The following is a 27,923-nucleotide window of genomic DNA, read 5'->3' as shown; positions in this document are numbered from 1 at the left end:
ACTAAATGTGTTTAAATAATATTGATTTGTTTAATTAAAATGAATCCCTGCATATTGTGTTCATATTGAAACTGAAGAAGTAAAAGCACGTTTCCTCTACTAGTGAAGCGAGTGTGACAGGAAGTGAAAAGAAAAGCAGGACACATGTTGACTCCCCAGCTCAGGTTTCATTATCGAGCACAACACAGATATTTCACCAAATCAATCAATGGATCAATACAAAGAGTGAAGAACATTCAGTTAATCACACTCATGTGATCAGTGAGAAGCTTTTCACTCACTGCTGGACGTCACGTTTATCACATTGAAAGTTTCATTGAAAGACATTATAGGGACAGAAGTCTTCTACTGGGTCACGTCACAGAGCGAGCTCAAGAAGGTCTCCTCTTCCTCCTCCTCCCGTTCCTCCTCCTCCTCCTCCTCCTCTTCCTCCTCCTCCTCATGTTCCTCCTCCTCCTCCTCCTGTTCCTCACACTGATCCATGGTATAGCAACAAAACACTCACTGCTACTGAAGAAAACACTGATCTGAACCACACACACACACACACACACACACACACACACACACACACACACACACACACACACACACACACACTTCAGGCTTCATGCTGGTTTTTCCCGGATTAAATCTGCTCCAAGCCAGACACCTCCTCCTGTACCTCCACCTACATCTCCTCCTCCACCTGCACCTCCTCCTGTAACTCCACCTATAACTACTCCTCCACCTATACCTCCACCTGCACAGAGCAACACACACCGAGTATCCGCTGCTGCAGTTTTCTCAGTGTGTGTGATTCAATAGTGTGTAAAGCTCTGGATCAATTACAAACTACTTCAATTCATGAAATATAATCGGTGGTTCAGACAGTCGGTGGTTCAGTCAGTCGGTGGTTCAGTCGGTGGTTCAGTCAGTGGTTCAGACAGTCAGTGGTTCAGTCAGTGGTTCAGTCAGTGGTTCAGTCAGTCGGTGGTTCAGACAGTCGGTGGTTCAGTCAGTCGGTGGTTCAGTCAGTGGTTCAGTCAGTGGTTCAGTCGGTGGTTCAGACAGTCGGTGGTTCAGTCAGTGGTTCAGTCAGTCGGTGGTTCAGACAGTCAGTGGTTCAGACAGTCGGTGGTTCAGACAGTCGGTGGTTCAGACAGTCGGTGGTTCAGACAGTCGGTGGTTCAGTCAGTCGGTGGTTCAGACAGTCGGTGGTTCAGTCGGTGGTTCAGTCGGTGGTTCAGTCAGTCGGTGGTTCAGTCAGTCGGTGGTTCAGTCGGTGGTTCAGTCAGTGGTTCAGTCAGTCGGTGGTTCAGACAGTCGGTGGTTCAGTCAGTCGGTGGTTCAGTCGGTGGTTCAGTCAGTGGTTCAGTCAGTGGTTCAGTCGGTGGTTCAGACAGTCGGTGGTTCAGACAGTCGGTGGTTCAGACAGTCGGTGGTTCAGACAGTCGGTGGTTCAGTCAGTCGGTGGTTCAGACAGTCGGTGGTTCAGACGGTGGTTCAGTCAGTGGTTCAGTCAGTCGGTGGTTCAGACAGTCGGTGGTTCAGTTGGTGGGTCAGTCGGTGGTTCAGTCAGTCGGTGGTTCAGACAGTCGGTGGTTCAGACAGTCGGTGGTTCAGTCGGTGGGTCAGTCGGTGGTTCAGTCAGTCGGTGGTTCAGTCAGTCGGTGGTTCAGTCGGTGGTTCAGTCAGTGGTTCAGTCAGTCGGTGGTTCAGACAGTCGGTGGTTCAGTCAGTCGGTGGTTCAGTCGGTGGTTCAGTCGGTGGTTCAGTCAGTGGTTCAGTCAGTGGTTCAGTCAGTCGGTGGTTCAGTCAGTCGGTGGTTCAGACAGTCGGTGGTTCAGACAGTCGGTGGTTCAGTCAGTCGGTGGTTCAGACAGTCGGTGGTTCAGACGGTGGTTCAGTCAGTGGTTCAGTCAGTCGGTGGTTCAGACAGTCGGTGGTTCAGTCGGTGGTTCAGTCGGTGGTTCAGTCGGTGGTTCCGATGGTGGTTCAGTCAGTCGGTGGTTCAGATGGTGGTTCAGTTAGTCTGTGGTTCAGTCAGTCGGTGGTTCAGTCGGTGGTTCAGTCTGTGGTTCAGTCAGTCTGTGGTTCAGTCAGTCGGTGGTTCAGATGGTGGTTCAGCCAGTCTGTGGTTCAGTCAGTCGGTGGTTCAGTCGGTGGTTCAGATGGTGGTTCAGTCTGTGGTTCAGTCAGACGGTGGTTCAGTCGGTGGTTCAGTCAGACGGTGGTTCAGTCGGTGGTTCAGTCGGTGGTTCAGATGGTGGTTCAGTCTGTGGTTCAGTCAGTCTGTGGTTCAGTCAGTCGGTGGTTCAGTCGGTGGTTCAGTCAGACGGTGGTTCAGTCGGTGGTTCAGTCAGACGGTGGTTCAGTCAGTCGGTGGTTCAGTCAGACGGTGGTTCAGTCAGTCGGTGGTTCAGTCGGTGGTTCAGTCGGTGGTTCAGTCAGTGGTTCAGTCGGTGGTTCAGTCAGTGGTTCAGTCGGTGGATCAGTCAGTCGGTGGTTCAGTCGGTGGTTCAGTCGGTGGTTCAGTCAGTAGTTCAGTCTGTGGTTCAGTCGGTGGTTCAGTCAGTCAGTGGTTCAGTCTGTGATTCAGTCAGTCGGTGCCAGGCCTGGTTCAGAAACTCTGGAAAAACCTTTCACTACAACCACAACATAGTCTACAGCTGGCCAGTAGAGGGGGACACATCTACACAAACTCCCAGGAAGGAGCGGGGCTGCTGGGGAGTGCTGGGGGCACGTTGTGGGGGGACGGGGGCACGTTGGGGGGGGACGGGGGCACGTTGTAGGGGGCAGGGACATGTTGCTGGGGGGGCCTGGACTCCTCAGTCATCAAATCGTCCCTCCAGAATGCTCTCGAAGGAGAAGGGCACGAACTTGAAGCCCTGACCCACGTAGAACTTGTTCTGAAACTCCACCCTGGAAGAAAAGGAGTGTCTGGTTACCTTAGTCACCACTAACACAGAAATACCCCCACGATAAATATTGTTCCTCCCGGAGAAGTCTGGAGGATCCTCCCTGCACCTTGCACACAGTCTGCTGTGGGTTCAACGCACTGGAATCACTCAATCATTAAACCACAACGTTCCACAGTCTGTGTGCTCGCTGCTTCAGGATTCCACCGTAGAGCTCAGGAAACCTTAAAGCACCGATTCCCAAAGCCTGGAACTGCTGACCAATAGCCGTTGGTGGTCCCACAGATGAACTCGTCTCATTCAGTGTCCTGGACGAGTCAATGAGACGTTTGATGGACGCACTCATCCTGATTGTGCAGATCCACAGTTTAGACTCTGCTGCTGGCGACTTGGTCCAGTGGAAAACGTTCAGTCCCAGTCAGCGAGCAGCGCAGGAATGTTTCCCGGCAGTGGCAAATATTTGGCCTGCCAGAGCTGTGAGAGGGCAAGTGTGTGTGTGTGTGTGTGTGTGTGTGTGTGTGTGTGTGTGTGTGTGTGTGTGTGTGTGTGTGTGTGTGTGTGTGTGTGTGTGTGTGTGTGTGTGTGTGTGTGTGTGTGTGTGTGTGTGTGTGTGTGTGTGAAGTGAGAAGAGATGAGGAGTTGATTGCTGTTTACTCTGAACATGAAGACTTTCATCCACTCACCTACATGAAGAAAACTCTGCTGAGTCAGCAGATACTGTGGTACTGCTCACCATGGTAGTAGTAACTAGTAGTTTCTTCTGTGGTGTCATGACTCCCAGTCCATATTCTCCTGGACTTGGTACTTTTATTTTGACAGTCACTGTAATAACAATCCAACTTGGTACTTTTATTTTCACAGTAACCATAATAACAATCCAACTTGGTGGTTTTATTTTGACAGTCACTGTAATAACAATCCAACTTGGTAGTTTTATTTTGACAGTCACCGTAATAACAATCCTACTTGGTGGTTTTATTTTGACAGTCACTGTAATAACAATCCAACTTGGTAGTTTCATTTTGACAGTCACCGTAATAACAATCCAACTTGGTGGTTTTATTTTGACAGTCACTGTAGTAACAATCCAACTTGGTGGTTTTATTTTGACAGTCACTGTAGTAACAATCCAACTTGGTGGTTTTATTTTGACAGTCACCGTAATAACAATCCAACTTGGTGGTTTTATTTTGACAGTCACCGTAATAACAATCCAACTTGGTGGTTTTATTTTGACAGTCACTGTAGTAACAATCCAACTTGGTGGTTTTATTTTGACAGTCACTGTAGTAACAATACAACTTGGTCTACTTTACGTACTAAAACTAACATCAGCACCAACTAGTGGACCAACATGGAAACTACATTGTTTCCATACAGCATCATGTGACGTCCTCGGTCCTCACCACTCATTAAAGGTACTTTTCCTCCTCATGTCTCCAACCTGCTGGAACATCATAACGTCCTGTTCATTTTCACCTGCTCTAGTGTGTGTGTGTGTGTGTGTGTGTGTGTGTGCGTGCGTGCGTGCGTGCGTGTGTGTGTGTGTGATTATGAGTGCAGCAGGGTGGAGGCGGTGCCAGGAGGCGATGGAGCTGCAGGGTGTGTGAGGCGATCAGTCAGTGTGTTCAACTCCTTCAGGAATGTTTCATGTTGATGCGTCGCGTTGCTCAACTTGTCTGGCAGAAACACTGAAGCTGTGGAGCATGAGGGTGACTGGGCGGAGGCTTCACTGTGGGTGGAGGCTTCATTGTGGATGGAGGCTTCACTGTAGGTGGAGGCTTCACTGTGGGTGGAGGCTTCACTGTGGGTGGAGGCTTCACTGTAGGTGGAACTTGTGCGTTGCATGTGTGTTGCATGTGTGTATATCTGTGTGTGTGTGTGTGTGTGTGTGTCTCACCAGTGCAGGCGCAGGGCGTGCAGGAACGCCGACAGGCCCTCCATGATGAGGAGGATGGCGACGGTCAGTGTGGCGAAGGCCGAGAAGATGATGGCCAGACCGAAGAACCCTCCACCGCTCCGAGAAGACAGCCCCAGGTGCATCACCATGCCCCAGAGCACCTCGGACAGCTCTGCACACACACACACACACACACACACACACAATGAGGGTCCAACCCGAACACACACCTTTACATCCTGCAAAATGTACAATGATATGTGTGTGTGTGTGTGTGTGTGTGTGTGTGTGTGTGTGTGTGTGTGTGTGTGTGTGTGTGTGTGTGTGTGTGTGTGTGTGTGTGTGTGCGTGCGTGCGTGCGTGCGTGCGTGCGTGCGTGCGTGCGTGCGTGCGTGTGTGTGTGTACTCACGTGCATGAGCCAAACTCAGCGCCCACAGGCGCAGGTATGAGGCCGTGTTGGAGATGCAGCCCAGGCAGTACTCGATGGTGTGGATGGCCTGGTGGACAGCTACGTCACCAAAATCAAACTGTGGAGGAAGCAAAAGACAATTAACACACACACACGCACACACACACACACACACACACACACACACACACACACACACACACACACACACACACACACACACACACACACACACACACACACACACACAGAACAATGAGCTCTAAACATTAACAGTAGGAGAACACGGACATTCTAGTGGAGAGGCCACCAAGTTGGATTGTTATTACAGTGACTGTCAAAATAAAACTACCAAGTTGGATTGTTATTACAGTGACTGTCAAAATAAAACCACCAAGTTGGATTGTTATTACAGTGACTGTCAAAATAAAACCACCAAGTTGGATTGTTATTACAGTGACTGTCAAAATAAAACCACCAAGTTGGATTGTTAGTACAGTGACTGTCAAAATAAAACCACCAAGTTGGATTGTTATTACAGTGACTGTCAAAATAAAACCACCAAGTTGGATTGTTATTACAGAGACTGTCAAAATAAAACCACCAATTTGGATTGTTATTACAGTGACTGTCAAAATAAAACCACCAAGTTGGATTGTTATTACAGTGACTGTCAAAATAAAACCACCAAGTTGGATTGTTAGTACAGTGACTGTCAAAATAAAACCACCAAGTTGGATTGTTAGTACAGTGACTGTCAAAATAAAACCACCAAGTTGGATTGTTATTACAGTGACTGTCAAAATAAAACCACCAAGTTGGATTGTTATTACAGAGACTGTCAAAATAAAACCACCAAGTTGGATTGTTATTACAGTGACTGTCAAAATAAAACCATCAAGTTGGACTGTTATTACAGTGACTGTCAAAATAGACCCGTTAATGTTTAGAGCAGATTGTTCTTCACTGCACGTGTGGTTTCATTACAAAAGCAGCACCCACTAGTGGCCCCACATGCTCACTACATCATTTTCACTGTTTCTGCCGTTTCAGTGCAAACAGACATCGCTTTCTGAACGTTGCTGCGAAACAGTGTCCCGCCAGCGCCCTGTCACACTGGAACGCCAACCGAAGGACAGCAGGACGGTGAGACGAGCAGTGAGATGGTGGAAACGATCAGGAATGGAACCTCTGACATCGTCTTAATGACCTTCCACCTTCCAATTTGGGCTGAAACACGACTCGGATGGAGCGGAGGATAAAGAGCCTGTCTGAGCTGGTTTCCTGCTGCAGCGGGAGCTTTTGTTCTGTAAAGCCGACACTTCCTGTGGTTCTCCGTCCTGCAGGAGGACGGAGGGGAAGTCCCTCCCTCTACTCCGCTCTGTGAGGTTTGGCTTGGCGCTCACCGCCTTTCCTCTTTCCACGCTCGCCCTTTGTCCTGACACCGTGGAACACAGTGGATGGAAGCGGCGCTCATTGTCGCCATTCAAAGCCTCCGACTGAAGTGGATAAAGAAAACAGGACGGGCGAACAGCCCAGAACGACAAATCACACAGAACCGAGGGAGTCTGATTCCAAATGATGGAACAAAGAGTGAAGCTGAGCTGGACTGAGTCAGAACCAGCTTTTACCAGATTATTAAATAGGAGCGTCGGTGCTCTGCAACCTGCAGCTTTAGTACGAAACAGGATCAAATCATCAGTCTATGTTCCTCCGTTAGAAAGAGTACGTCAGAACTACTCCACAGGTTTGGTCAAAATGTCCCCGACAGAGAGACGCCAGGTCCTGGAAGGTTCCTCTACATTTTGGAGGTGATCCAGGAACTGGCCGACGTTCGGCAGACGTCAGGAGTCTGTGATTGCTCTTCTTCCACCTGTAGTGCTCACGCTGCTGTGTGAAGATGTTTCTGATTGTTGTTTGTGTTTCCTCCCTCTGATGAAACCTCCACTTCGCAGGTACAAATGGAACCAAACTCTGGAGCCTTGCTGCTGTTCTGGTGGTGAACCGCGACGTCACGCACATCGTGAAGCTTCGAAAGCTACGCCACGTGCCTGACGTCATTCGGGCCAACTGGAATCGATAACGGAATCATTTGGAAAATCAGCAAATGATTCCCAGGAAGTGAAAGGCTGGGCCGTGCCAGCAGTGGCCGCAGAACCACAGAACCACAGAACTGCAGAACCACAGAACCACAGAACCAGGGATCGGGCCCGACGGCACAAACAGCAAAGTGTGGAAAAAGAGGATGATGAGGATCTTACCGGCTCTTCTTCTGCATGCTTGAAAGTAAAAGAGAACAAAAGTTAGTGATGCTGTCCAGGTGAGCAGTGGTGGAGAAGCAGTGGTGGAGAAGCCTCCATCCTCCTCCTAACACACAACATGACCCTGTTCCAGCTGAAAGCTTCGTGACGCCTTCAGCGCTGAGCAACCAGGAATCTGGTGTGTCACTCAAGCTCACTAATCAAAGTGATAGTGCCTCGTCTTCCCACTGATTAAACGTGGCAGCAGTTCACTCAGTCTCACGTCTTTATGTCCAATACAGAACTCTTATTCTGAAGCCGTGATGGACGGATGAAGGGTGGAGGGGATGTGAAGCTGATGGAGGGATGGAGGTGGAGGGGATGAAGGGTGGAGGGGATGTGCAGCTGATGGAGGGATTGAGTTTATCTCAACACCAACAGGTTCATAACGTTCCTCTGAGTCACAGATCATCTCAGGAATTCCTCATGAAAACACTGTTTCCTTCCTTGAATGGAAAATACATCAGTTATCTGGCCAGGTGTAGCTGTTGTGTAGCTGTTGTATAGCTGTTGTTTAGCTGTTGTTTAGCTGTTGTGTAGCTGTGTACAGCTGTTATGTAGCTGTTGTGTAGCTGTTGTGTACAGCTGTTGTGTAGCGGTTGTGTAGCTGTTGTGTAGCACTGTACAGCTGTTATGTAGCTGTTGTATAGCTGTTGTGTAGCTGTTGTGTAGCTGTGTACAGCTGTTATGTAGCTGTTGTATAGCTGTTGTGTAGCAGTTGTGTAGCTGCTGTGTAGCTGTTGAGTAGCTGTTGTGTAGCTGTGTACAGCTGTTATGTAGCTGTTGTATAGCTGTTGTGTAGCAGTTGTGTAGCTGTTGTGTAGCTGTTGAGTAGCTGTTGTGTAGCAGTGTATAGCAGTGTGTAGCTGTTGTGTAGCAGTGTGTAACAGTGTGTAGCTGTTGTGTAGCAGTGTGTAGCTGTTGTGTAGCTGTTGTGTAGCAGTGTATAGCTGTTGTGTAGCAGTGTGTAGCTGTTGTGTAGCAGTGTGTAGCAGTGTATAGCTGTTGTGTAGCAGTGTGTTGCAGTGTGTAGCTGTTGTGTAGCAGTGTGTTGCAGTGTATAGCTGTTGTGTAGCAGTGTGTAGCAGTGTGTTGCTGTTGTGTAGCAGTGTGTAGCTGTTGTGTAGCAGTGTGCAGCAGTGTATAGCTGTTGTGTAGCTGTTGTGTAGCTGCTGTATAGCTGTTGTGTAGCTGTTGTGTAGCAGTGTGTAGCTGTTGTGTAGCTGTTGTGTAGCAGTGTATAGCTGTTGTGTAGCTGTTGTGTAGCAGTGTGCAGCTGTGTATAGCTGTTGTGTAGCAGTGTGTAGCAGTGTATAGCTGTTGTGTAGCAGTGTATAGCTGTTGTGTAGCTGTTGTGTAGCAGTGTATAGCTGTTGTGTAGCTGTTGTGTAGCAGTGTGCAGCTGTGTATAGCTGTTGTGTAGCAGTGTGTAGCAGTGTATAGCTGTTGTGTAGCTGTTGTGTAGCAGTGTATAGCAGTGTATAGCTGTTGTGTAGCTGGTGTGTAGCAATGTGTAGCAGTGTATAGCAGTGTATAGCTGTTGTGTAGCTGGTGTGTAGCTGTTGTGTAGCAGTGTGCAGCTGTGTATAGCTGTTGTGTAGCTGTTGTATAGCTGTTGTGTAGCTGTTGTGTAGCAGTGTATAGCTGTTGTGTAGCTGTTGTATAGCTGTTGTGTAGCTGCTGTGTAGCAGTGTGTAGCAGTTGTGTAGCTGTTGTGTAGCTGTTGTATAGCTGTTGTGTAGCTGCTGTGTAGCAGTGTGTAGCAGTTGTATAGCTGTTGTGTAGCTGTTGTGTAGCAGTGTATAGCTGTTGTGTAGCTGTTGTGTAGCTGTTGTATAGCTGTTGTGTAGCTGTTGTGTAGCAGTGTGTAGCTGTGTGTAGCTGTTGTATAGCTGTTGTGTAGCTGTTGTATAGCTGTTATGTAGCTGTTGTGTAGCTGTTGTGTAGCTGTTGTGTAGCAGTGTGTAGCAGTGTGTAGCTGTTGTGTAGCTGTTGTGTAGCTGTTGTATAGCTGTTGTGTAGCTGTTGTGTAGCTGTTGTGTAGCAGTGTGTAGCTGTTGTATAGCTGTTGTGTAGCAGTGTATAGCTGTTGTGTAGCAGTGTATAGCTGTTGTGTAGCAGTGTGCAGCAGTGTATAGCTGTTGTGTAGCAGTGTATAGCTGTTGTGTAGCAGTGTATAGCTGTTGTATAGCTGTTGTGTAGCAGTGTATAGCTGTTGTGTAGCAGTGTGCAGCAGCGTATAGCTGTTGTGTAGCTGTTGTGTAGCTGTTGTATAGCTGTTGTGTAGCTGTTGTGTAGCTGTTGTGTAGCAGTGTGTAGCTGTTGTATAGCTGTTGTGTAGCAGTGTATAGCTGTTGTGTAGCTGCTGTGTAGCAGTGTGTAGCAGTTGTGTAGCTGTTGTGTAGCTGTTGTATAGCTGTTGTGTAGCTGCTGTGTAGCAGTGTGTAGCAGTTGTATAGCTGTTGTGTAGCTGTTGTGTAGCAGTGTATAGCTGTTGTGTAGCTGTTGTGTAGCTGTTGTATAGCTGTTGTGTAGCTGTTGTGTAGCAGTGTGTAGCTGTGTGTAGCTGTTGTATAGCTGTTGTGTAGCTGTTGTATAGCTGTTATGTAGCTGTTGTGTAGCTGTTGTGTAGCTGTTGTGTAGCAGTGTGTAGCAGTGTGTAGCTGTTGTGTAGCTGTTGTGTAGCTGTTGTATAGCTGTTGTGTAGCTGTTGTGTAGCTGTTGTGTAGCAGTGTGTAGCTGTTGTATAGCTGTTGTGTAGCAGTGTATAGCTGTTGTGTAGCAGTGTATAGCTGTTGTGTAGCAGTGTGCAGCAGTGTATAGCTGTTGTGTAGCAGTGTATAGCTGTTGTGTAGCAGTGTATAGCTGTTGTATAGCTGTTGTGTAGCAGTGTATAGCTGTTGTGTAGCAGTGTGCAGCAGCGTATAGCTGTTGTATAGCTGTTGTGTAGCAGTGTATAGCTGTTGTGTAGCAGTGTGCAGCAGCGTATAGCTGTTGTATAGCTGTTGTGTAGCAGTGTGTAGCAGTTGTGTAGCAGTGTGCAGCAGTGTGTTCCAGGCGTCTCACCTCGTCCCCCTCCTCCGAGTGCTGGGACAGCTGGTCGTGGTCCATGATGCCAGCCTCGTCCTCCGTGGGCCCGTTGCCCACCCGCACTCCTCCGAACTTCTGCGTTCCCTGTTGGGTGAGTCCGGTGCATGATGAGGTCACGCCTGTGTGCTCTAAAGACTGCTCTAGACTCTCTGCAGGGGGGGCTTCCCTCTTCTGCGACTAGATACAAAAGCCACAAGAGCTGTGTCCAGCTTAAATCCAGCCTCAGGACCAACGCTGCTCTTATTTTGACACTTCCTGTCACACAGGAAACCCCGAGAGCCCAGAGGAAGAAAGAGGTACTAATCCACAGAGAGGTCTCTCTGGTTGAGCTAAACAGGGTCATAACTACACACCACGATCAACTACACACCACGAATAACTACACACCACGATCAACTACACACCACGAATAACTTCACACCACGATCAACTACACACCACGAATAACTACACACCACGAATAACTACACACCACGATCAACTACACACCACGATCAACTACACACCACGAATAACTACACACCACGATCAACTACACACCATGAATAACTACATACCATGAATAACTACACACAATAAATAGTAATAATAAACACTGGAAACCGTTTCCAGCGTTTCTGTTGTTTCCATGGAAACGGATATTGTTTTCCAAATGTTGCCAGCTAAGCAGGAAACCTTTCTGTGAGGAAAACACAAACACGTTTTCACTAAAATTATTAAAACTGGTCAAATAGTTCAAATCAAGTTCAAAAGGTCACCAGCAAGTCAACACAGCTCAAACAGTTAAATGCACTAAGACCTGTCACTACGTCACCATGAACTCCGCCCAGCACACGGCTCCAGGGCATGTAGTACATATGCCAGACCTTTAGGGGCACTGTGACTCACCAAACACACCAAAAATGCAGAAGAAGAGACGGAGCACATAGACATTTAGGGTGGAGGTAGACTCCTGCTCATAGACTCCTATATAACTCTGAGTTCTATAGCTCTATGCTCCTGCTGCTCCTGCTGCGAGCATCAGCGCCACCTGGAGCACGGAGTCCGCTATTGTTGTGGTTATTTGATGACATCATGGACTGTGTTGGGAGGAGAGGCGGGGTGATGACATCATCTTTTTTCCACAGACGATGGTCTTTGCTGTTCATCTTCACAGCCGGGGTTTTAGAATCCCGACTTTCGGACCGAGTTAAAAGAAAGGTTTCCGGGCTCCTGAAGCTCCGCCTCCTGCGGATGATCAGCCAGAAACGGTGTTTTACGTGAACCGGCGTTCTCGTGGGAACACGCCCCTAAAACCTGGATGTCATTCTGTAGTTATGAAACTTCCTTCTTTAAGCAGAAATACACTGTTCTAGATACAAAGCAACAGGAAACAGCTCAATCCTACAGGAACTGGTTCAGGAACCTCAATACAAAGAAAGAACAGTGATGAGAGGCTGAAGAGAACCATCACAGAACTGAGAGAACCAGAGCGACAAGCTGACGGCAGTTTAACTCAACCAGAGACACGCTGACGCAGATCTCATGTAATTTCAGGTCAATATGGGTCTTCCTCTAGAACCTGGGCTGTCGGGTTCTCCTGGGTCAGTACAGTTCCCAGTGAACTATCAGCGTTCCCGAGGCCGGCTTTAAGCAGTTTCCATGGAAACACAAGCACTCACATTGCACAGCACGATGTGTATTGAAATGAAGGGCGGAGCAGGAATAAAGCACAGGTTATATCACAGGTCATCGCTTCAACAGGGTCAAAGGTCAAAGCTGGGCTCAGGTCCACATACCAGGTGCTTCTTCCACAGGTGCTGGCGGCGCAGCACCAACGTTTTCACAATCAGCATACAGGGAACACATGCAAGGGCAATCAGCACCAACAAAACCTGGATCCCCATCTACAGATTCAGACAGAGAAAGGTTAGGGAGGAAACAAACGCTGCTTCAGTCACTTCTCTACTCCGAACTCAACCACGGAACTCAGGAGTTCATCAAACTACCGGCAGGCAGTGGTACCAAACTCCTCCACTGCTTCCTGGAGCAAACAGCAGGTCAGCAGCTTCAGACGGTGCAGCTACGACGTAGAGTCTGAATCATCCTGAATCATCCTGAATGAGTCTGAATCAGTCTGAATGAGTCTGAATCATGCTGAATCATTCTGAATCAGTCTGAGTCATCCTGAATCAGTCTGAATCAGTCTGAATGAGTCTGAATCATGCTGAATCATTCTGAATCAGTCTGAGTCATCCTGAATGAGTCTGAATCATACTGAATCATCCTGAATGAGCCTGAATGAGTCTGAATCATCCTGAATCATTCTGAATCATCCTGAATCATCCTGAATCATCCTGAATCAGTCTGAATCATACTGAATCATCCTGAATCATTCTGAATCAGTCTGAATCATACTGAATCAGTCTGAATCATACTGAATCATACTGAATCATCCTGAATCAGTCTGAATCATACTGAATCAGTCTGAATCATACTGAATCAGTCTGAATGAGTCTGAATCATGCTGAATCATTCTGAATCAGTCTGAGTCATCCTGAATGAGCCTGAATGAGTCTGAATCATCCTGAATCATTCTGAGTCATCCTGAATGAGCCTGAATGAGTCTGAATCATCCTGAATCATTCTGAATCATCCTGAATCATCCTGAATCAGTCTGAATCATACTGAATCATACTGAATCAGTCTGAGTCATCCTGAATGAGTCTGAATCAGTCTGAATCATTCTGAATCAGTCTGAATCATCCTGAATCATTCTGAATCAGTCTGAATCATCCTGAATCAGTCTGAATGAGTCTGAATCAGTCTGAGTCATCCTGAATGAGCCTGAATGAGTCTGAATCATCCTGAATCATCCTGAATCAGTCTGAATCATACTGAATCATACTGAATCAGTCTGAATCATACTGAATCAGTCTGAGTCATCCTGAATGAGTCTGAATGAGTCTGAATCAGTCTGAGTCATCCTGAATCAGTCTGAATCAGTCTGAATCAGTCTGAATCATTCTGAATCAGTCTGAATCATCCTGAATCATTCTGAATCAGTCTGAATCATCCTGAATCATTTTGAATGTGTCTGAATCATTCTGAATCATTCTGAATGAGTCTGAATGAGTCCGAATCAGTCTAAATGAGTCTGGATGAGTCTAAATGAGTCTAAATGAGTCTAAATGAGTCTGAATCAGGATCCGGAGCTCAGTGGCTCTACAGCTAGTACACAGTGGTCACCAAAAGGTAGCAAATAGCTAAAAAAGATTCAACTGTTCAGAGTCAAAATGTCAAAGAAAAATAAAACAACTTGAGCTCAGACGACTCAAACAGACGATTAAAAAGCTAAAGTGACTAAAAACAAGACAAAAATCTAAAATCAAAATCTCAGCGGTTTTTGACTGTCATGAATACGGAACGAGAAAACAGAGTCCTGTTGTCTTCTATTGAACGCGTTACTAAAGGGGGATTTGGGGGGGTCGGGGGATGGGTAGAAGAGGTTTCTGGGGGGAGCGGAGGATGGGGGTAGCAGAGGGTAGAGGAGGTTTGGGGGGGAAGATGATGGGGGGTAGAGGAAGGTCTGGGGGGGAGAAAGATGGGGTAGAAAAGGTTCAGAGGAAGTTTGGGGGAGGCGATGATGGGGGGGGGAGGAAGGTCTGGGGGGAAGAAAGGATGGGGGTAGAATGGGTTTAGAGGAAGTTTGGGGGGGCAATGATGGGGGGGTAGAGGAAAATCGGGGGGAGGGGGACGGGCAGGGGGAGAAGTTGGGGTGGTAGAAGAAGTTCGGGGGCGGAGGATGATGGGGGGTCACCAGGGGATAGAGAAGGTTCAGGGGGGCAGATGGGGGGGTAGCGGGGAGCACCTGTCCCCTGTACAAGGGCTTGTTGGTGGGGTCGTTGTAGTTAAACAGACACATGTTGATGAAGTGGATGAGCAGGCTGGGAGCGTCTTTGGAGGTGTAGGCGTCGTACGCCGTCCACTTGTAGAAGACCAGCAGAACCAGGTACCCGAACAGGGTGGACATGAAGACGATCTCCGGGATGAAGCCCAGGAAGATGTTCAGAGGCTTCTTGAAGTACCTGCAGGTGGCAGAAGGTCATCAGACTGCCCCCCCGGGGGGGAGGCGGCAGCAGGGGGAGGAGCTTACAGGTGGTTGAAGAGGCTGAGCGACACTCCGAACAGCATGTGGACGACGCCCAGGATCACCGACATCTTCATCTTGAAGGAGTTCAGGAAGGTCAGCTTGTTGGTGGCCACGTTCCAGATCTGTGCAAAGCAACAAGGTCACGTCTGAGGAATATTTCACCCTCTACTGCAAATACTACTCGTACTACTCTGGCTCCGCTGGGAAAAGCAGGAAAACGTGGGATGTTATGTGTAAACGTAGGAGGCAACAGAGACCGGGTGTGAAACAAAACAGGAACAGGTGTCATGGCCACCCCCCCCACCCACCCCTCCCCCCACCAGGTTTATACAAAACGCTCTTATTTCTCTGTGTTTCCACAAACTTTAGAAACACCGTGTGTCTCCGTTTGCATCTAAAGACGGGAGGTTGACATTCATGTCACAAAGTGTAACATGTACTTTCCAGGACTCTAATTGGATATCATGGCTCCATGCTTCTCGCTACGCTGCCCCCTGTAGATCTGGCTGCTCATGGCAGCTCTGAACCAGCTGTATTGTGGTCTCTGTCAATTAAGATTTTTTGTAAACGAAGAGGAGAAAGATGAGTTTTTTGACGACTCGGGTACGTGTCAACGTGGCCTCTGTCCCTGGTTCCAGGCTCCTTGGGTTCCCTTCCTGTGTCTGATTGCTGTTCCCTGCCCTGATGTCTTTTACCTGCCTGAGTGTGTGATTGTCTGCACTTGGTGCTTTTAGTATATGAGGGACTTGTCCTGTGCTGTTGCTGGTTCGTCTGTGTTTCTGTGTCAGTGCTCCTGAGTTGCTGAGTTCAGCGAGTCTCTGTCCTCCAGAGCTGCAGTATTCATATTGCTTCAGTGAGCAGAGGCAGAAGAGACGCTGAACCAGCTCTCTGGAATCTAGAGGGAACACGGAGCCCCGGAGCGGTTCTAGAGAAAAAATAATGATAACGCCTGGGAAAGATATAATAAGTCGTTCCCTCAAGTTAATAAAGTGAGGGAAGGAGATCATTTCAAGGCGATGGTGGAGCCGTGGTTCTAGAGCTGCAGAGCTCCTCCTGTCAGTCAGCTGGTGGATCTAGAACTAGAACCAGTTCTTTTCAGGCTTTTCATGGTGACATCATTGTAACTAACTTCACCTCCAGGTCTTGTTTGGCGTTCTGACCGCAGGCTGAGGTCTGCATGAGGCAGCAGGGGGCGCTCCGCTATGAGACGCTCCACAGAACCTCTTTATAACGAAGCCAGACTTCTGGTTCCTCAGGAACTACTAAACAAACTACAAACTACTGGAAATGAAAGCTTGGAGTTTTTAGAGCTAAAATGAGCCTTTTAATGGCTTCATGTGAAAGAGAACTTTAATCAGAGTGTTTTCCTAGGTTACCATGGAAACGGCTGTAGAGCAGCGTTCTATCATTCTACACCTCCGTTCCTCCATGTTGAAGCTTTTGATTCAGACACGTCCAGAAATAAAGTGAAAGGAGCAGAAAGTCACTATGGAATGTTGGAATGGTGAAAAATAAGACCCAAACTCATTCATGTTATTATTATTATTATTATTGTCTCTATGTCCACTCCGGGACTCTGGACTAAAGCAAGACGGACGTGAACAAACACCAATAGAGCGACGAGGAGATTCAATGTCTTCATCCGAGGTTCAGGTCAGACTAGATGGAGCGACCGGGACCAAACCACTGGTACAGTCCGTCTCCTGGTTCCTGGATCCTGTGTGTGTGTGTGTGTGTGTGTGTGTGTGTGTGTGTGTGTGTGTGTGTGTGTGTGTGTGTGTGTGTGTGTGTGTGTGTGTGTGTGTGTGTGTGTGTGTGTGTGTGTGTGTGTGTGTGTGTGTGTGTGTTACCGGGTCGATTCCCAGTGGGTACGGTCCGTTAAAGACACCAGGAACAGCAGGATCCAGCTGCAGGACTGCGTTTCCATCAAGGGTCTGGAACCTGAAAGATGATGCAGAGAACATGAGGCGAATGAGGTGAGTCTCTACAGAGTCTCTACAGTCTGTAAAGAAGTCACTACAGAGTCACTAGAGTCACTAGAATCTCTACAGAGTCACTAGTCTGTAAAGAAGTCACTACAGAGTCACTCTAGAGTCTCTACAGTCACTACAGAGTCTCTACAGTTACTACAGAGTCACCCTAGAGTCTCTACAGAGTCACTAGGGTCTCTACAGAGTCTCTACAGAGTCACTAGAGTCTCAACAGCATCTCAACAGAGTCACCACAGAGTCTCTACAGAGTCACTACAGAGCCACTTGGGTCACTACAGAGCCACTACAGAGTCACTACAGAGTCTGTACAGAGTCAAGACAGAGTCTCTTCAGAGCCACTCGAGTCTCTACAGAGTCATGACAGAGTCTCTACAGAGCCACTAGGGTCTCTACAGGGTCACGACAGAGCCACTTGGGTCACTACAGAGCCACTACAGAGTCATGACAGAGTCAAGACAGAGTCTCTTCAGAGCCACTCGAGTCTTTACAGAGTCACTACAGAGTCTCTACAGAGTCTCTACAGCCTCTACAGTCACTACAGAGTCTCTACAGAGCCTCTACAGAGCCACCACGGTCTCTACAGTCTCTACAGAGTCTCTACAGAGTCACTACAGAGTCTCTACAGAGTCACTACAGTGTCACTGCAGAGTCACTACAGAGTCTCTGCAGAGTCTCTACAGAGTCACTACAGAGTCTCTGCAGAGTCTCTACAGAGTCACTACAGTGTCACTGCAGAGTCTCGACAGAGTCACTACAGAGTCTCTACTGAGTCACTACAGTGTCACTGCAGAGTCTCTACAGAGTGTCTACAGAGTCACTACAGAGCCACTCGGGTCTCTACAGAGTCACTACAGAGTCTCTACAGAGTCACTACAGAGTCTCTTCAGAGCCACTCGAGTCTCCACAGAGTCTCTAGAGAGTCACTACAGAGCCACTCGGGTCAATACAGAGTCACTATAGAGTCTCTACATAGTCACGACAGAGTCTCTTCAGAGCCACTCGAGTCTCTACAGAGTCATGACAGTCTCTACAGAGTCACTACAGAGTCTCTACAGAGCCTCTACAGAGCCACCAGAGTCTCTACAGTCTCTACAGAGTCTCTACAGAGTCACTACAGAGCCACTCGGGTCAATACAGAGTCACTACAGAGCCACTCGGGTCAATACAGAGTCACTACAGGGTGTAGATCCACATGTGGCTGCAGAGCTGCATTTGACGCTGACTCACGTCCAGTTGGCTCCTTTGGGACTGAACATTGGTCTGACGCTCCAGCCGGAGCCGAACATGTTGAGCGACTTGGAGAAGCAGTCGTTGTAAATGACACCGGTGTAGACGGAGAAGACCCCCATCAGCAGGATGATGTAGCGGCCAGCAAACACCATGTTGAACATCTGCAGAGGGAAGCAGCAGCTTAGACACGCCATGAGAGGCGCTGCTCCTCCCGGAGGCGCAGCTCCTCCCGGAGGCGTCCCTCCTCCCGGAGGCGTCCCTCCTCCCGGAGGCGCTGCTCCTCCCGGAGGCGTCCCTCCTCCCAGAGGCGCTGCTCCTCCCGGAGGGGCTGCTCCACCCGGAGGCACTGCTCCTCCCGGAGGCGTTCCTCCTCCCGGAGGCGCTGCTCCTCCCGGAGGCGCTGCTCCTCGGTGCTGACACTACCTCGTTGTCGCTCTTCTGCGCCAGGAGGCGACTCTCCCGGACGACCAGGTAGAGGGCAGCACAGGTCATCAGTAGGCCGTGGCCCATGTCCCCGAACATGACGGCGAACAGGAAGGGGAAGGTGATGATGGTGTACGGAGCTGGAACCAGATCAATCAGTGATTAGTGAAGATTCAAATCACTGAATCCTCACATCAGTGGATAAAACATGACACTGATTGGATGGAACCCAAATGAAAATGGACTAAAATGATAAAGACAAGCAGCTAAAGAACCATTAGAACAATTCTACCTATTGACTGTTTGTACGTACGAGTGCTCCAAACACTGGGAGGCATTCATGAAACACAAAACCTTGGTGAAAGAAAATGTAAAAATGATATGTGTCACTTGATTGGTTGTCATGGAAACGAGGCCTAAACTGATGAGTGTGTAGGTCAGACCCATAATGTACTCGAGATATCTGGATATCTCCTGCAAACACATCATTCAAAATAGGATGTTTGTAAGTAAGAAGGTCAATAATTCCAATAATTCCTTTTGAAAAGAGTACAAAGTGGTGTTGGATTACCAGGGTTGATCTCCCGGTAGTTTCCGATGCCGTAGGCGTCCACGATGTTCTGGAAGCCGGACGTGAACTTGTTGGTCTTGTTGAAGGTGGGGGGCGTCTGCTTGGTCTGCATCCTGTTCAGGATGGACGGCACCGTGGAGCCGCTGCGCTCCTGCTCACACAGGTCAAACATCACGCAGCACAAAAACACACACTTCAACCCACAACCTGTCCAGGGACTCACCTCATCAATAAGTAATCCCACACCACAGTAATCTCTACTTTCATACACTGACAGGCAATGTTCATGTTGAATTCATAATAGAATTCATAAGTAGGCACGAGGTTTTTAAAAGCAGCTTTGACGTTGAGTTTCTTCCTCCTGGAGTTTAAAAAGCTGCTTGATCTCGTCCAGGCCAGCATATCCTCTCACCTTTGTGAGTCAAGCTCCGTTTCCACGGCAACGTTTCAGGTCAAAACAGGTCGTTTTTACTTTTTCGTTTCAGAAAATTTCGTGTTTACACAGCAACGTTCTGAAAACAATGTTTTCCTGTCAGGCCACTAGTTGGTGCTGTTGTTAGTTTTAGTACTGAAAGCAAACACACACACACTCACACACACACACACACACACACACACACACACACACACACACACACACACACACACACACACACACACACACACACACACACACACACACACGCAGCACAGAACAATGAGCTCTAAACATTAACAATAAGAGAACACAGACATTCTCGTGGACAGGCCACCATATTGGATTGTTAGTACAGTGACCGTCAAAATAAAAGTACCTAGTTGGATTGTTAGTACAGTGACCGTCAAAATAAAAGTACCAAGCTGGATTGTAATTACGGTGACTGTCAAAATAAAACTACCAAGTTGGATTGTTATTACAGTGACTGTCAAAATAAAAGTACCAAGTTGGATTGTTATTACAGTGACCGTCAAAATAAAAGTACCAAGCTGGATTGTAATTACGGTGACTGTCAAAATAAAAGTACCAAGTTGGATTGTTATTACGGTGACCATCAAAATAAAACTACCAAGTCTGGGAGTCACGACACCACGGAGGAAACTTTGTTCTGATTGGCTCTACTGAGCATGTGCAGAACTACTCTGTTTCCATGGAGATGGAGTGCGAGAGGAACGTTCTCAGTGAATCAGAGCTCTGTTGTGGTGTGAACAGAAAGTTTAGTGTGTTTGCTTGTTGTGGTGGAGGTGGTGGTGCAAACAGGGCCTGATTTCGAAGTGGAGGAGAGCAGTGAGCAGGAACAACGTCCCGGCAGAGCAGTGAAGCAGCGACTCACCGTTCCTCTGCGCAGAGCAAACTGGATGGAGTCCAGGTCCGACACGGGGCACCACACCTCAGCGATCAGACACTTCTGGGTCACGTCGATGTTGCAGAGGTTGAGCGTGTGGTAGATGGCCTTCATCTTCCTCACCTTGATGAACCACACTCGCATGGTCTTGGAGGCGGCCTGCAGGACTCGCTGCCGGTGGTCCTCGGTCTGGTTCAGAACCTGGTGGACCGGGTTGGTGGGGGGGGGGGGGGGGGGGGGATATGGCACTCACTAGCCTGTCAAAGTGGGAATCACCAAGAAACTGTGTATCCACTCAATGCTAATGTAGCTAGAAGCTAATCCTAAACATGAAGCCAAGAGCTCATGCTGAACATGTAGCTACCAGCTAATGCTAAACATGTAGCCAGAAGCTAATGCTAAACGTGAAGCCAAGAGATAATGCTAAACATGTAGCCACCAGCTCATGCTAAACATGTAGCCATAAGCTAATATTAAATGAGAAAGCCAAGAGATAATGCTAAACATTTAGCCACAAGCTAATGCTATACATGTAACCACAAGCTAATGCTAAACGTGTAACCATAGGCTAATGCTAACTGTGAAGCCAATAGCTAATGCTTAACATGTAGCCGGAAGCTAATGCTAAACATGAGCCACCAGCTAAAGCTAAACATGTAACCAGAAGCTAATGCTAAATGTGAAGCCAAGAGCTAATGCTAAACATGTAGTCACCAGCTAATGCTAAACATGTAACCAGAAGCTAATGCTAAACATGTAGCTACCAGCTAATGCTAAACATGTAGCTAGCGAGGTCAAATAATTGTGAAAGTGCAGCTGTTATATACGTGTCCTGTTCAGACCGGAGCTCTGTGCAACAGTAATGTCCCTTCGTCCTGCTGGCAGACGAGCTCTGGAGCAGAACCAGGGCTGTTTTCCAGACTTAATATGGGAATGTTGCGGAAGCAGCCCCAGAGGGGGACAAAGGTCTTTCTCATGTAGGAACTGAAGCAGAAGTGAAACACAATGAGAAGGAGCAGAACAGCCTGAGCACAGACTTCCTGTTGGGCTGGTTCACTTTAATGTTTCCTGGGTTCCAGTGGAGGATCGAACCGAGGACAAAACCACTTCACCAAAGGAGACATGAATCAAACAGAGACCCACCAAGGTCCCCGGTCCTTAGAGTGGATCTTACCATCTGGAGGTCCTCGATCCGGCTGTTGACTCCAGCCAGCATCTCCTTCCTCTCCTGGGGGGTTTCTGGACACGGGTACAGGGAGGCACGGAACCTGGAGACCAGGAGCCACCATCAGAGTCTGGTCCCCATTCTGCCCCCCTTCCTGGTCCTCATTCTGGTCCCCATTCTGCCCCCCATCCTGGTCCCCATCTTGGTCCCAATCTTGGTCCTCATCCTGCCCCCATCCTGGTCCCCATCTTGGTCCCCATCCTGCCCACCATCCTGGTCCCCATCTTACCCCATCCTGCCCACCATCCTGCCCCCATCCTGCCCCCCATCCTGCCCCATCCTGCCCCATCCTGCCCCATCCTAGCCCATCCTGCCCACCATCCTGCCCCATCCTGCCCCATCCTCCCCACCATCCTCTTCCCCATCCTGGCCACCATCCTGCCGCCCATCTTGCCTCATCCTGCCTCATCCTGCCTCATCCTGCCTCATCCTGCCTCATCCTGCCCCATCCTGGTTCTCATCCTGGCCCACCATCCTGCCCCCCATCCTGCCCCCATCCTGCCCCCATCCTGCCCCATCCTCTCCACCATCCTGGCCACCATCCTGCCCCCTCCAGTCCCATCCTGGTTCTCATCCTGGCCCACCATCCTGCCCCCCATTCTGCCCCCCTCCTGCCCCCATCCTGCCCCCACTCACCCCTCACAGATCTTCTTCACGCGGTTTTTCAGCTGGTCTCCCTGGAAGAAGATGATGAACACCGACTTGTGGACCTGGTCTCCCTGAAGACCAGAAAACAAGTTCAGACTCATTTCAGATGAGTTTCAGTGTGTGTGTGTGTGTGTGTGTGTGTGTGTGTGTGTGTGTGTGTGTGTGTGTGTGTGTGTGTGTGTGTGTGTGTGTGACCAGCTCACCGTGGTGGGGTCTTCCAGAGGGTCCTCGATCTCGGCCTTCCTCAAGAAGACGTTTCCTCGACACACTCGCCACAGCATCCTCTCAAAGGTGGGAATCCTCTCCCTGCTGATGACTCCAGCCACGAAGCTGCACACACACACACACACACACACACACACACACACACACACACACACACACACACACACACACACACACACACACACACACAAACAGATGTTATATAATGAATTTGGCCACCCTAAGACACACCTGTACAATATTCATGCTGACTAAACAGCTTGTTGATGTGTCACACCTGTGAGGTGGGAGGAGTTATGAGAAATGGCTAGGAGTGTGCCCAAATACACCTCCTATCCACTCTGCTCCCAGGCCATTTCTCCTGCGTTTTTATTCCATTCAACAAAGGGGAGGGTTTATAGGATACATATCATAGAAACAAACATTCTGTGAGCTTTAACAGTTTTATCAACTATGAGTGCAATCAAAGGACATCCCCTGCGCATGGGACCTCGAGAAGGCAGCTGTGTGGATAGCGCGGCTCATCCTGCTTATCAGCCTTGGTCAGGTTGACCTGCTCAGAAAATATGATTAGTGAGCAGCGCCTCAGAGGCACTGTTTAAGAAAGAACACAAGGAATATAACTGAACTTGAACATGAATATAATTAAGCACGGATATGGCAACTATATATAAAATTACTCTAACATATCTCAGGAGAAGTGCTCACTAACACACATTTAGACGGATTTGAGAGAAAAGGGTCGTTAGTGTTTATAAAAAAAATGTTTTACATCTTTGAGTTCAGCTCATGACAAATGGGAGCAAAAATAAAGTGTTGCGTTTATATTTTTGTTCAGTGTGTATTTGATTTCAGATGACAGGATGTATGAATGGATGTAGCTGTGTGCCAGGGTGAATGTATGAATGGGTGTAGCTGTGTGCCGGGGTGAATGTATGAATGGGGGTAGTTGTGTCTCCGTGTGAATGTATGAATGGGTGTAGCTGTGTTCCAGGGTGAATGTATGAATGGGTGTAGCTGTGTGCCAGGGTGAATGTATGAATGGGTGTAGTTGTGTCTCCGTGTGAATGTATGAATGGGTGTAGCTGTGTTCCAGGGTGAATGTATGAATGGGTGTAGCTGTGTGCCAGGGTGAATGTATGAATGGGTGTAGTTGTGTCTCCGTGTGAATGTATGAATGGGTGTAGCTGTGTGCCAGGGTGAATGTATGAATGGGTGTAGCTGTGTCTCCGTGTGAATGTATGAATGGGTGTAGCTGTGTGCCAGGGTGAATGTATGAATGGGTGTAGCTGTGTGCCAGGGTGAATGTATGAATGGGTGTAGTTGTGTCTCCGTGTGAATGTATGAATGGGTGTAGCTGTGTGCCAGGGTGAATGTATGAATGGGTGTAGTTGTGTCTCTGTGTGAATGTATGAATGGGTGTAGCTGTGTGCCAGGGTGAATGTATGAATGGGTGTAGCTGTGTGTCAGGGTGGATGTATGAATGGGTGTAGCTGTGTCTCCGTGTGAATGTATGAATGGGTGTAGCTGTGTGCCAGGGTGAATGTATGAATGGGTGTAGCTGTGTCTCCGAGTGGATGAATGAATGGGTGTAGCTGTGTGTCAGGGTGGATGTATGAATGGGTGTAGCTGTGTGCCAGGGTGAATGTTTGAATGGGTGTAGCTGTGTGTCAGGGTGGATGTATGAATGGGTGTAGCTGTGTGCCAGGGTGAATGTTTGAATGGGTGTAGCTGTGTCTCCGAGTGGATGTATGAATGGGTGCAGCTGTGTCTCCAGGTGAATGTATGAATGGGTGTAGCTCTGTCTCCGAGTGGATGTATGTATGGGTGTAGCTCTGTCTCCGAGTGGATGAATGAATGGGTGTAGCTGTTACCCGAGTCGCAGTGGTGCCCCACGCCCCCCCTCGCTGCCCTCCATCAGGGCGGAGGACTCCTCCAGCAGGTTGGGATCCTCCATCTGATGAGGAAACGAGAGGAGAACCTGTTGTAACACGGTGGTTCTGAAAGCCTGCCCTGAGGGACGCCACGGTGTGAAAAGGCTTGTGGAAGTGAGTGTGTGTTGGTTGTGAGCTGCAGTGAAACGCCCTGAGGGGAGCTCGCACACCTTCCAGCTTTCTCATTGGAACATGACAGTTCCATTCTTCACCTGAAGGGGCCAGCAGGTGGTGAGGAGGGCAGTCAGGACCGTGGTTTTAGGCAGCCAGCCGTCCAGCCGTCATTTGGACGGTCAATTGACGGTCCATCACTACTTTCACCGTCTCATTTTGCCTGAATTCATATTTTTTGGACAGAATATAGTGAATTATCGGCTCAAGTAAACAACCAGCAACTGACTTCCTGTTTGTAGTCTGTCCACTAACGAGCAACGTGATTGGTCAGTTGCCACTATGTGGTCTATACCTTTTGAAAGGAGGCCTCTAATTGGTTCCTAATTCTCTGACTCCTCCTGAAGCAGAGAGGAAGAACTTCCTCTCCAAGATGCTGGGGATTTCTATCTGCAGAATCCACACAGGAAATGTGAGACTGATTCCAAAATGAAAAGCGAAAAGGAAGTATGTTACTCTTAAGAAGCTACATCCCCCGTCCTCGACCAAATACATTTTGGACAGACATAATTTCTGGATAGACACCCAAAACACCAAACTATGTCAAAAACTATGATGGGGACAATGTGGTTTATGTCCTCTTACGTCAGAACAACCAACTGAAACCGTTCAAAGTAGAACTGTTCTCCTGTACACAGACGACTGTGTAGTAAAAAGTAGAACTGTTGTCCTGTGCACAGACGACTGTGTAGTAAAAAGTAGAACTGTTCTCCTGTGCACAGACGACTGTGTAGTAAAAAGTAGAACTGTTCTCCTGTGCACAGACGACTGTGTAGTAAAAAGTAGAACTGTTCTCCTGTGCACAGACGACTGTGTAGTAAAAAGTAGAACTGTTGTCCTGTACACAGACGACTGTGTAGTAAAAAGTAGAACTGTTCTCCTGTACACAGACGACTGTGTAGTAAAAAGTAGAACTGTTCTCCTGTGCACAGACGACTGTGTAGTAAAAAGTAGAACTGTTCTCCTGTACACAGACGACTGTGTAGTAAAAAGTAGAACTGTTCTCCTGTGCACAGACGACTGTGTAGTAAAAAGTAGAACTGTTGTCCTGTACACAGACGACTGTGTAGTAAAAAGTAGAACTGTTCTCCTGTACACAGACGACTGTGTAGTAAAAAGTAGAACTGTTGTCCTGTACACAGACGACTGTGTAGTAAAAAGTAAAACTGTTCTCCTGTACACAGACGACTGTGTAGTAAAAAGTAGAACTGTTCTCCTGTACACAGACGACTGTGTAGTAAAAAGTAGAACTGTTGTCCTGTACACAGACGACTGTGTAGTAAAAAGTAGAACTGTTCTCCTGTACACAGACGACTGTGTAGTAAAAAGTAGAACTGTCCTCGTTGGGACTCCAGAACCACATGTGTCATTAAAACGTCTTTTCCCTGTTGAGACAGACGGTCCAGAGATGGACTGGGTTACTCCATTACCCAGACAGTAAACCTCCGCACCTCGTCGAAGAACTGCTGTGTGCGGTGGAGGATGTGCTTGAGCTCCGTCAGCTCCAGGAAGTTCTTCTTCAGCGCCTCCTGGTTGGTGTTAATCTCCTTCAGTTCGTTCTCCAGCTTCTCGAAGGTGGCCTGCAAACCACATCACTAATCAATCAATACATTCAGAGTTCTGGTTGTTCTGATCATGGTCCCTAGTGACCGATGAGTCTGATCCCTAGTGACCGATGAGTCTGATCCCTAGTGACCGATGAGTCTGATCACGGTCCCTAGTGACCGATGAGTCTGATCACGGTCCCTAGTGACCGATGAGTCTGATCCCTAGTGACCGATGAGTCTGAAAACTGTCCCTAGTGACCGATGAGTCTGATCCCTAGTGACCGATGAGTCTGATCACGGTCCCTAGTGACCGATGAGTCTGATCGCTGTCCCTAGTGACCGATGAGTCTGATCACGGTCCCTAGTGACCGATGAGTCTGATCATGGTCCCTAGTGACCGATGAGTCTGATCACTGTCCCTAGTGACCGATGAGTCTGATCCCTAGTGACCGATGAGTCTGATCACTGTCCCTAGTGACCGATGAGTCTGATCCCTAGTGACCGATGAGTCTGATCACGGTCCCTAGTGACCGATGAGTCTGATCCCTAGTGACCGATGAGTCTGATCACGGTCCCTAGTGACCGATGAGTCTGATCCCTAGTGACCGATGAGTCTGATCACGGTCCCTAGTGACCGATGAGTCTGATCACGGTCCCGAGTGACCGATGAGTCTGATCCCTAGTGACCGATGAGTCTGATCACTGTCCCTAGTGACCGATGAGTCTGATCACGGTCCCTAGTGACCGATGAGTCTGATCACGGTCCCTAGTGACCGATGAGTCTGATCCCTAGTGACCAATGAGTCTGATCCCTAGTGACCGATGAGTCTGATCACGGTCCCTAGTGACCGATGAGTCTGATCACTGTCCCTAGTGACCGATGAGTCTGATCCCTAGTGACCGATGAGTCTGATCACTGTCCCTAGTGACCGATGAGTCTGATCCCTAGTGACCGATGAGTCTGATCCCTAGTGACCGATGAGTCTGATCACGGTCTCTAGTGACCGATGAGTCTGATCACGGTCCCTTGTGACCGATGAGTCTGATCACTGTCCCTAGTGACAGATGAGTCTGATCCCTAGTGACCGATGAGTCTGATCACTGTCCCTAGTGACAAATGAGTCTGATCCCTAGTGACCGATGAGTCTGATCACTGTCCCTAGTGACAGATGAGTCTGATCCCTAGTGACCGATGAGTCTGATCACGGTCCCTAGTGACCGATGAGTGAGTGATTGATCCACTGATTGATTACCTCCAGATCGATCATGTCTCGGGGAAACGGGACTTCTGGATTCTCTCCAGTGTCCACGGTCGGGATGTTGGCTTTCTTGATTTCCTTCTCAACAAACCCTGTTCAGAGGAGAATGAATGAATGAATGAATGAATGAATGAACACATCAGCACCCTGTTACTCATCCATCGCTCTGGTCTGAGTGCAGAGATAAAGTAATCTGAGTACTCACTCAGCTTCCTGTCCATCTCCTCACATCTCCTCACTTCATTCACAAACTTGCGCTGGAAGACGTTGACGTCCGGGTTCAGCTGGGGGGAGGAGAGACCATTACAACCTGGTTCTGTCTGGTTCTGACCCGACCGTCAGAACCTAGTTCTGTCTGGTTCTGACCCGACAGTCAGAACCTAGTTCTGTCTGGTTCTGACCCAACAGGCAGAACCTGGTTGTCTTGGTTCTGCCTGGTTCTGACCCGACAGTCAGAACCTGGTTGTGCTTGGTTCTGGTTCTGGAGAGGACTGGGACTCACGTCTCTGAACTGGACCATGCCGAGCTCCCCCAACTCGCTGACGCAGCAGTAGGCCGCCTCCGACTGGAGGAAGAGCTGAGCCAGGGTCATTTCCTCACTGCGGAACAGTTCCCCCATGTTGCCGTGGTAACGAGCAGGGAAAC

At 48.5% G+C, this 27,923-nt stretch overlaps 1 protein-coding gene across 10 annotated transcripts; it reads right to left on the bottom strand.

The window, feature by feature from the left end:
* Positions 1–148: 148 nt before the first annotated feature.
* atp6v0a1b (ATPase H+ transporting V0 subunit a1b) lies at positions 149–27,897 on the bottom strand (the record flags this gene model as incomplete). 10 transcript variants are annotated; one of them, XM_080487851.1, is made up of 21 exons in its annotated part: positions 149–2,904; positions 4,801–4,972; positions 5,211–5,328; positions 7,472–7,489; positions 10,577–10,777; positions 12,379–12,486; positions 14,451–14,667; positions 14,736–14,854; positions 16,583–16,673; positions 17,951–18,114; positions 18,377–18,516; positions 18,948–19,098; positions 20,258–20,470; positions 21,444–21,537; positions 22,131–22,213; positions 22,346–22,472; positions 24,242–24,324; positions 25,924–26,052; positions 27,273–27,370; positions 27,484–27,562; positions 27,781–27,897. In XM_080487851.1, the coding sequence occupies 21 exons, from the start codon at positions 27,895–27,897 to the stop codon at positions 2,811–2,813; spliced, it is 2,616 nt and encodes an 871-aa protein (XP_080343977.1). In that variant the 3' UTR covers positions 149–2,810. The 10 variants fall into 10 exon arrangements, with proteins under 10 accessions (XP_080343977.1, XP_080343979.1, XP_080343980.1 ...); XM_080487853.1 differs by having other exon boundaries at positions 10,577–10,684; XM_080487854.1 differs by lacking the exon at positions 7,472–7,489 and having other exon boundaries at positions 155–2,904; positions 10,577–10,684; positions 24,242–24,348.
* Positions 27,898–27,923: the final 26 nt, after the last annotated feature.

The sequence above is a fragment of the Lipophrys pholis genome (genome assembly GCF_963383615.2).
Source record: "Lipophrys pholis genome assembly, chromosome: 1".
Taxonomy (NCBI): Eukaryota; Metazoa; Chordata; class Actinopteri; order Blenniiformes; family Blenniidae; genus Lipophrys; species Lipophrys pholis.
Note: the sequence above shows the minus strand (reverse complement) of the source record. Positions and strands in the feature narration are given on the sequence as shown.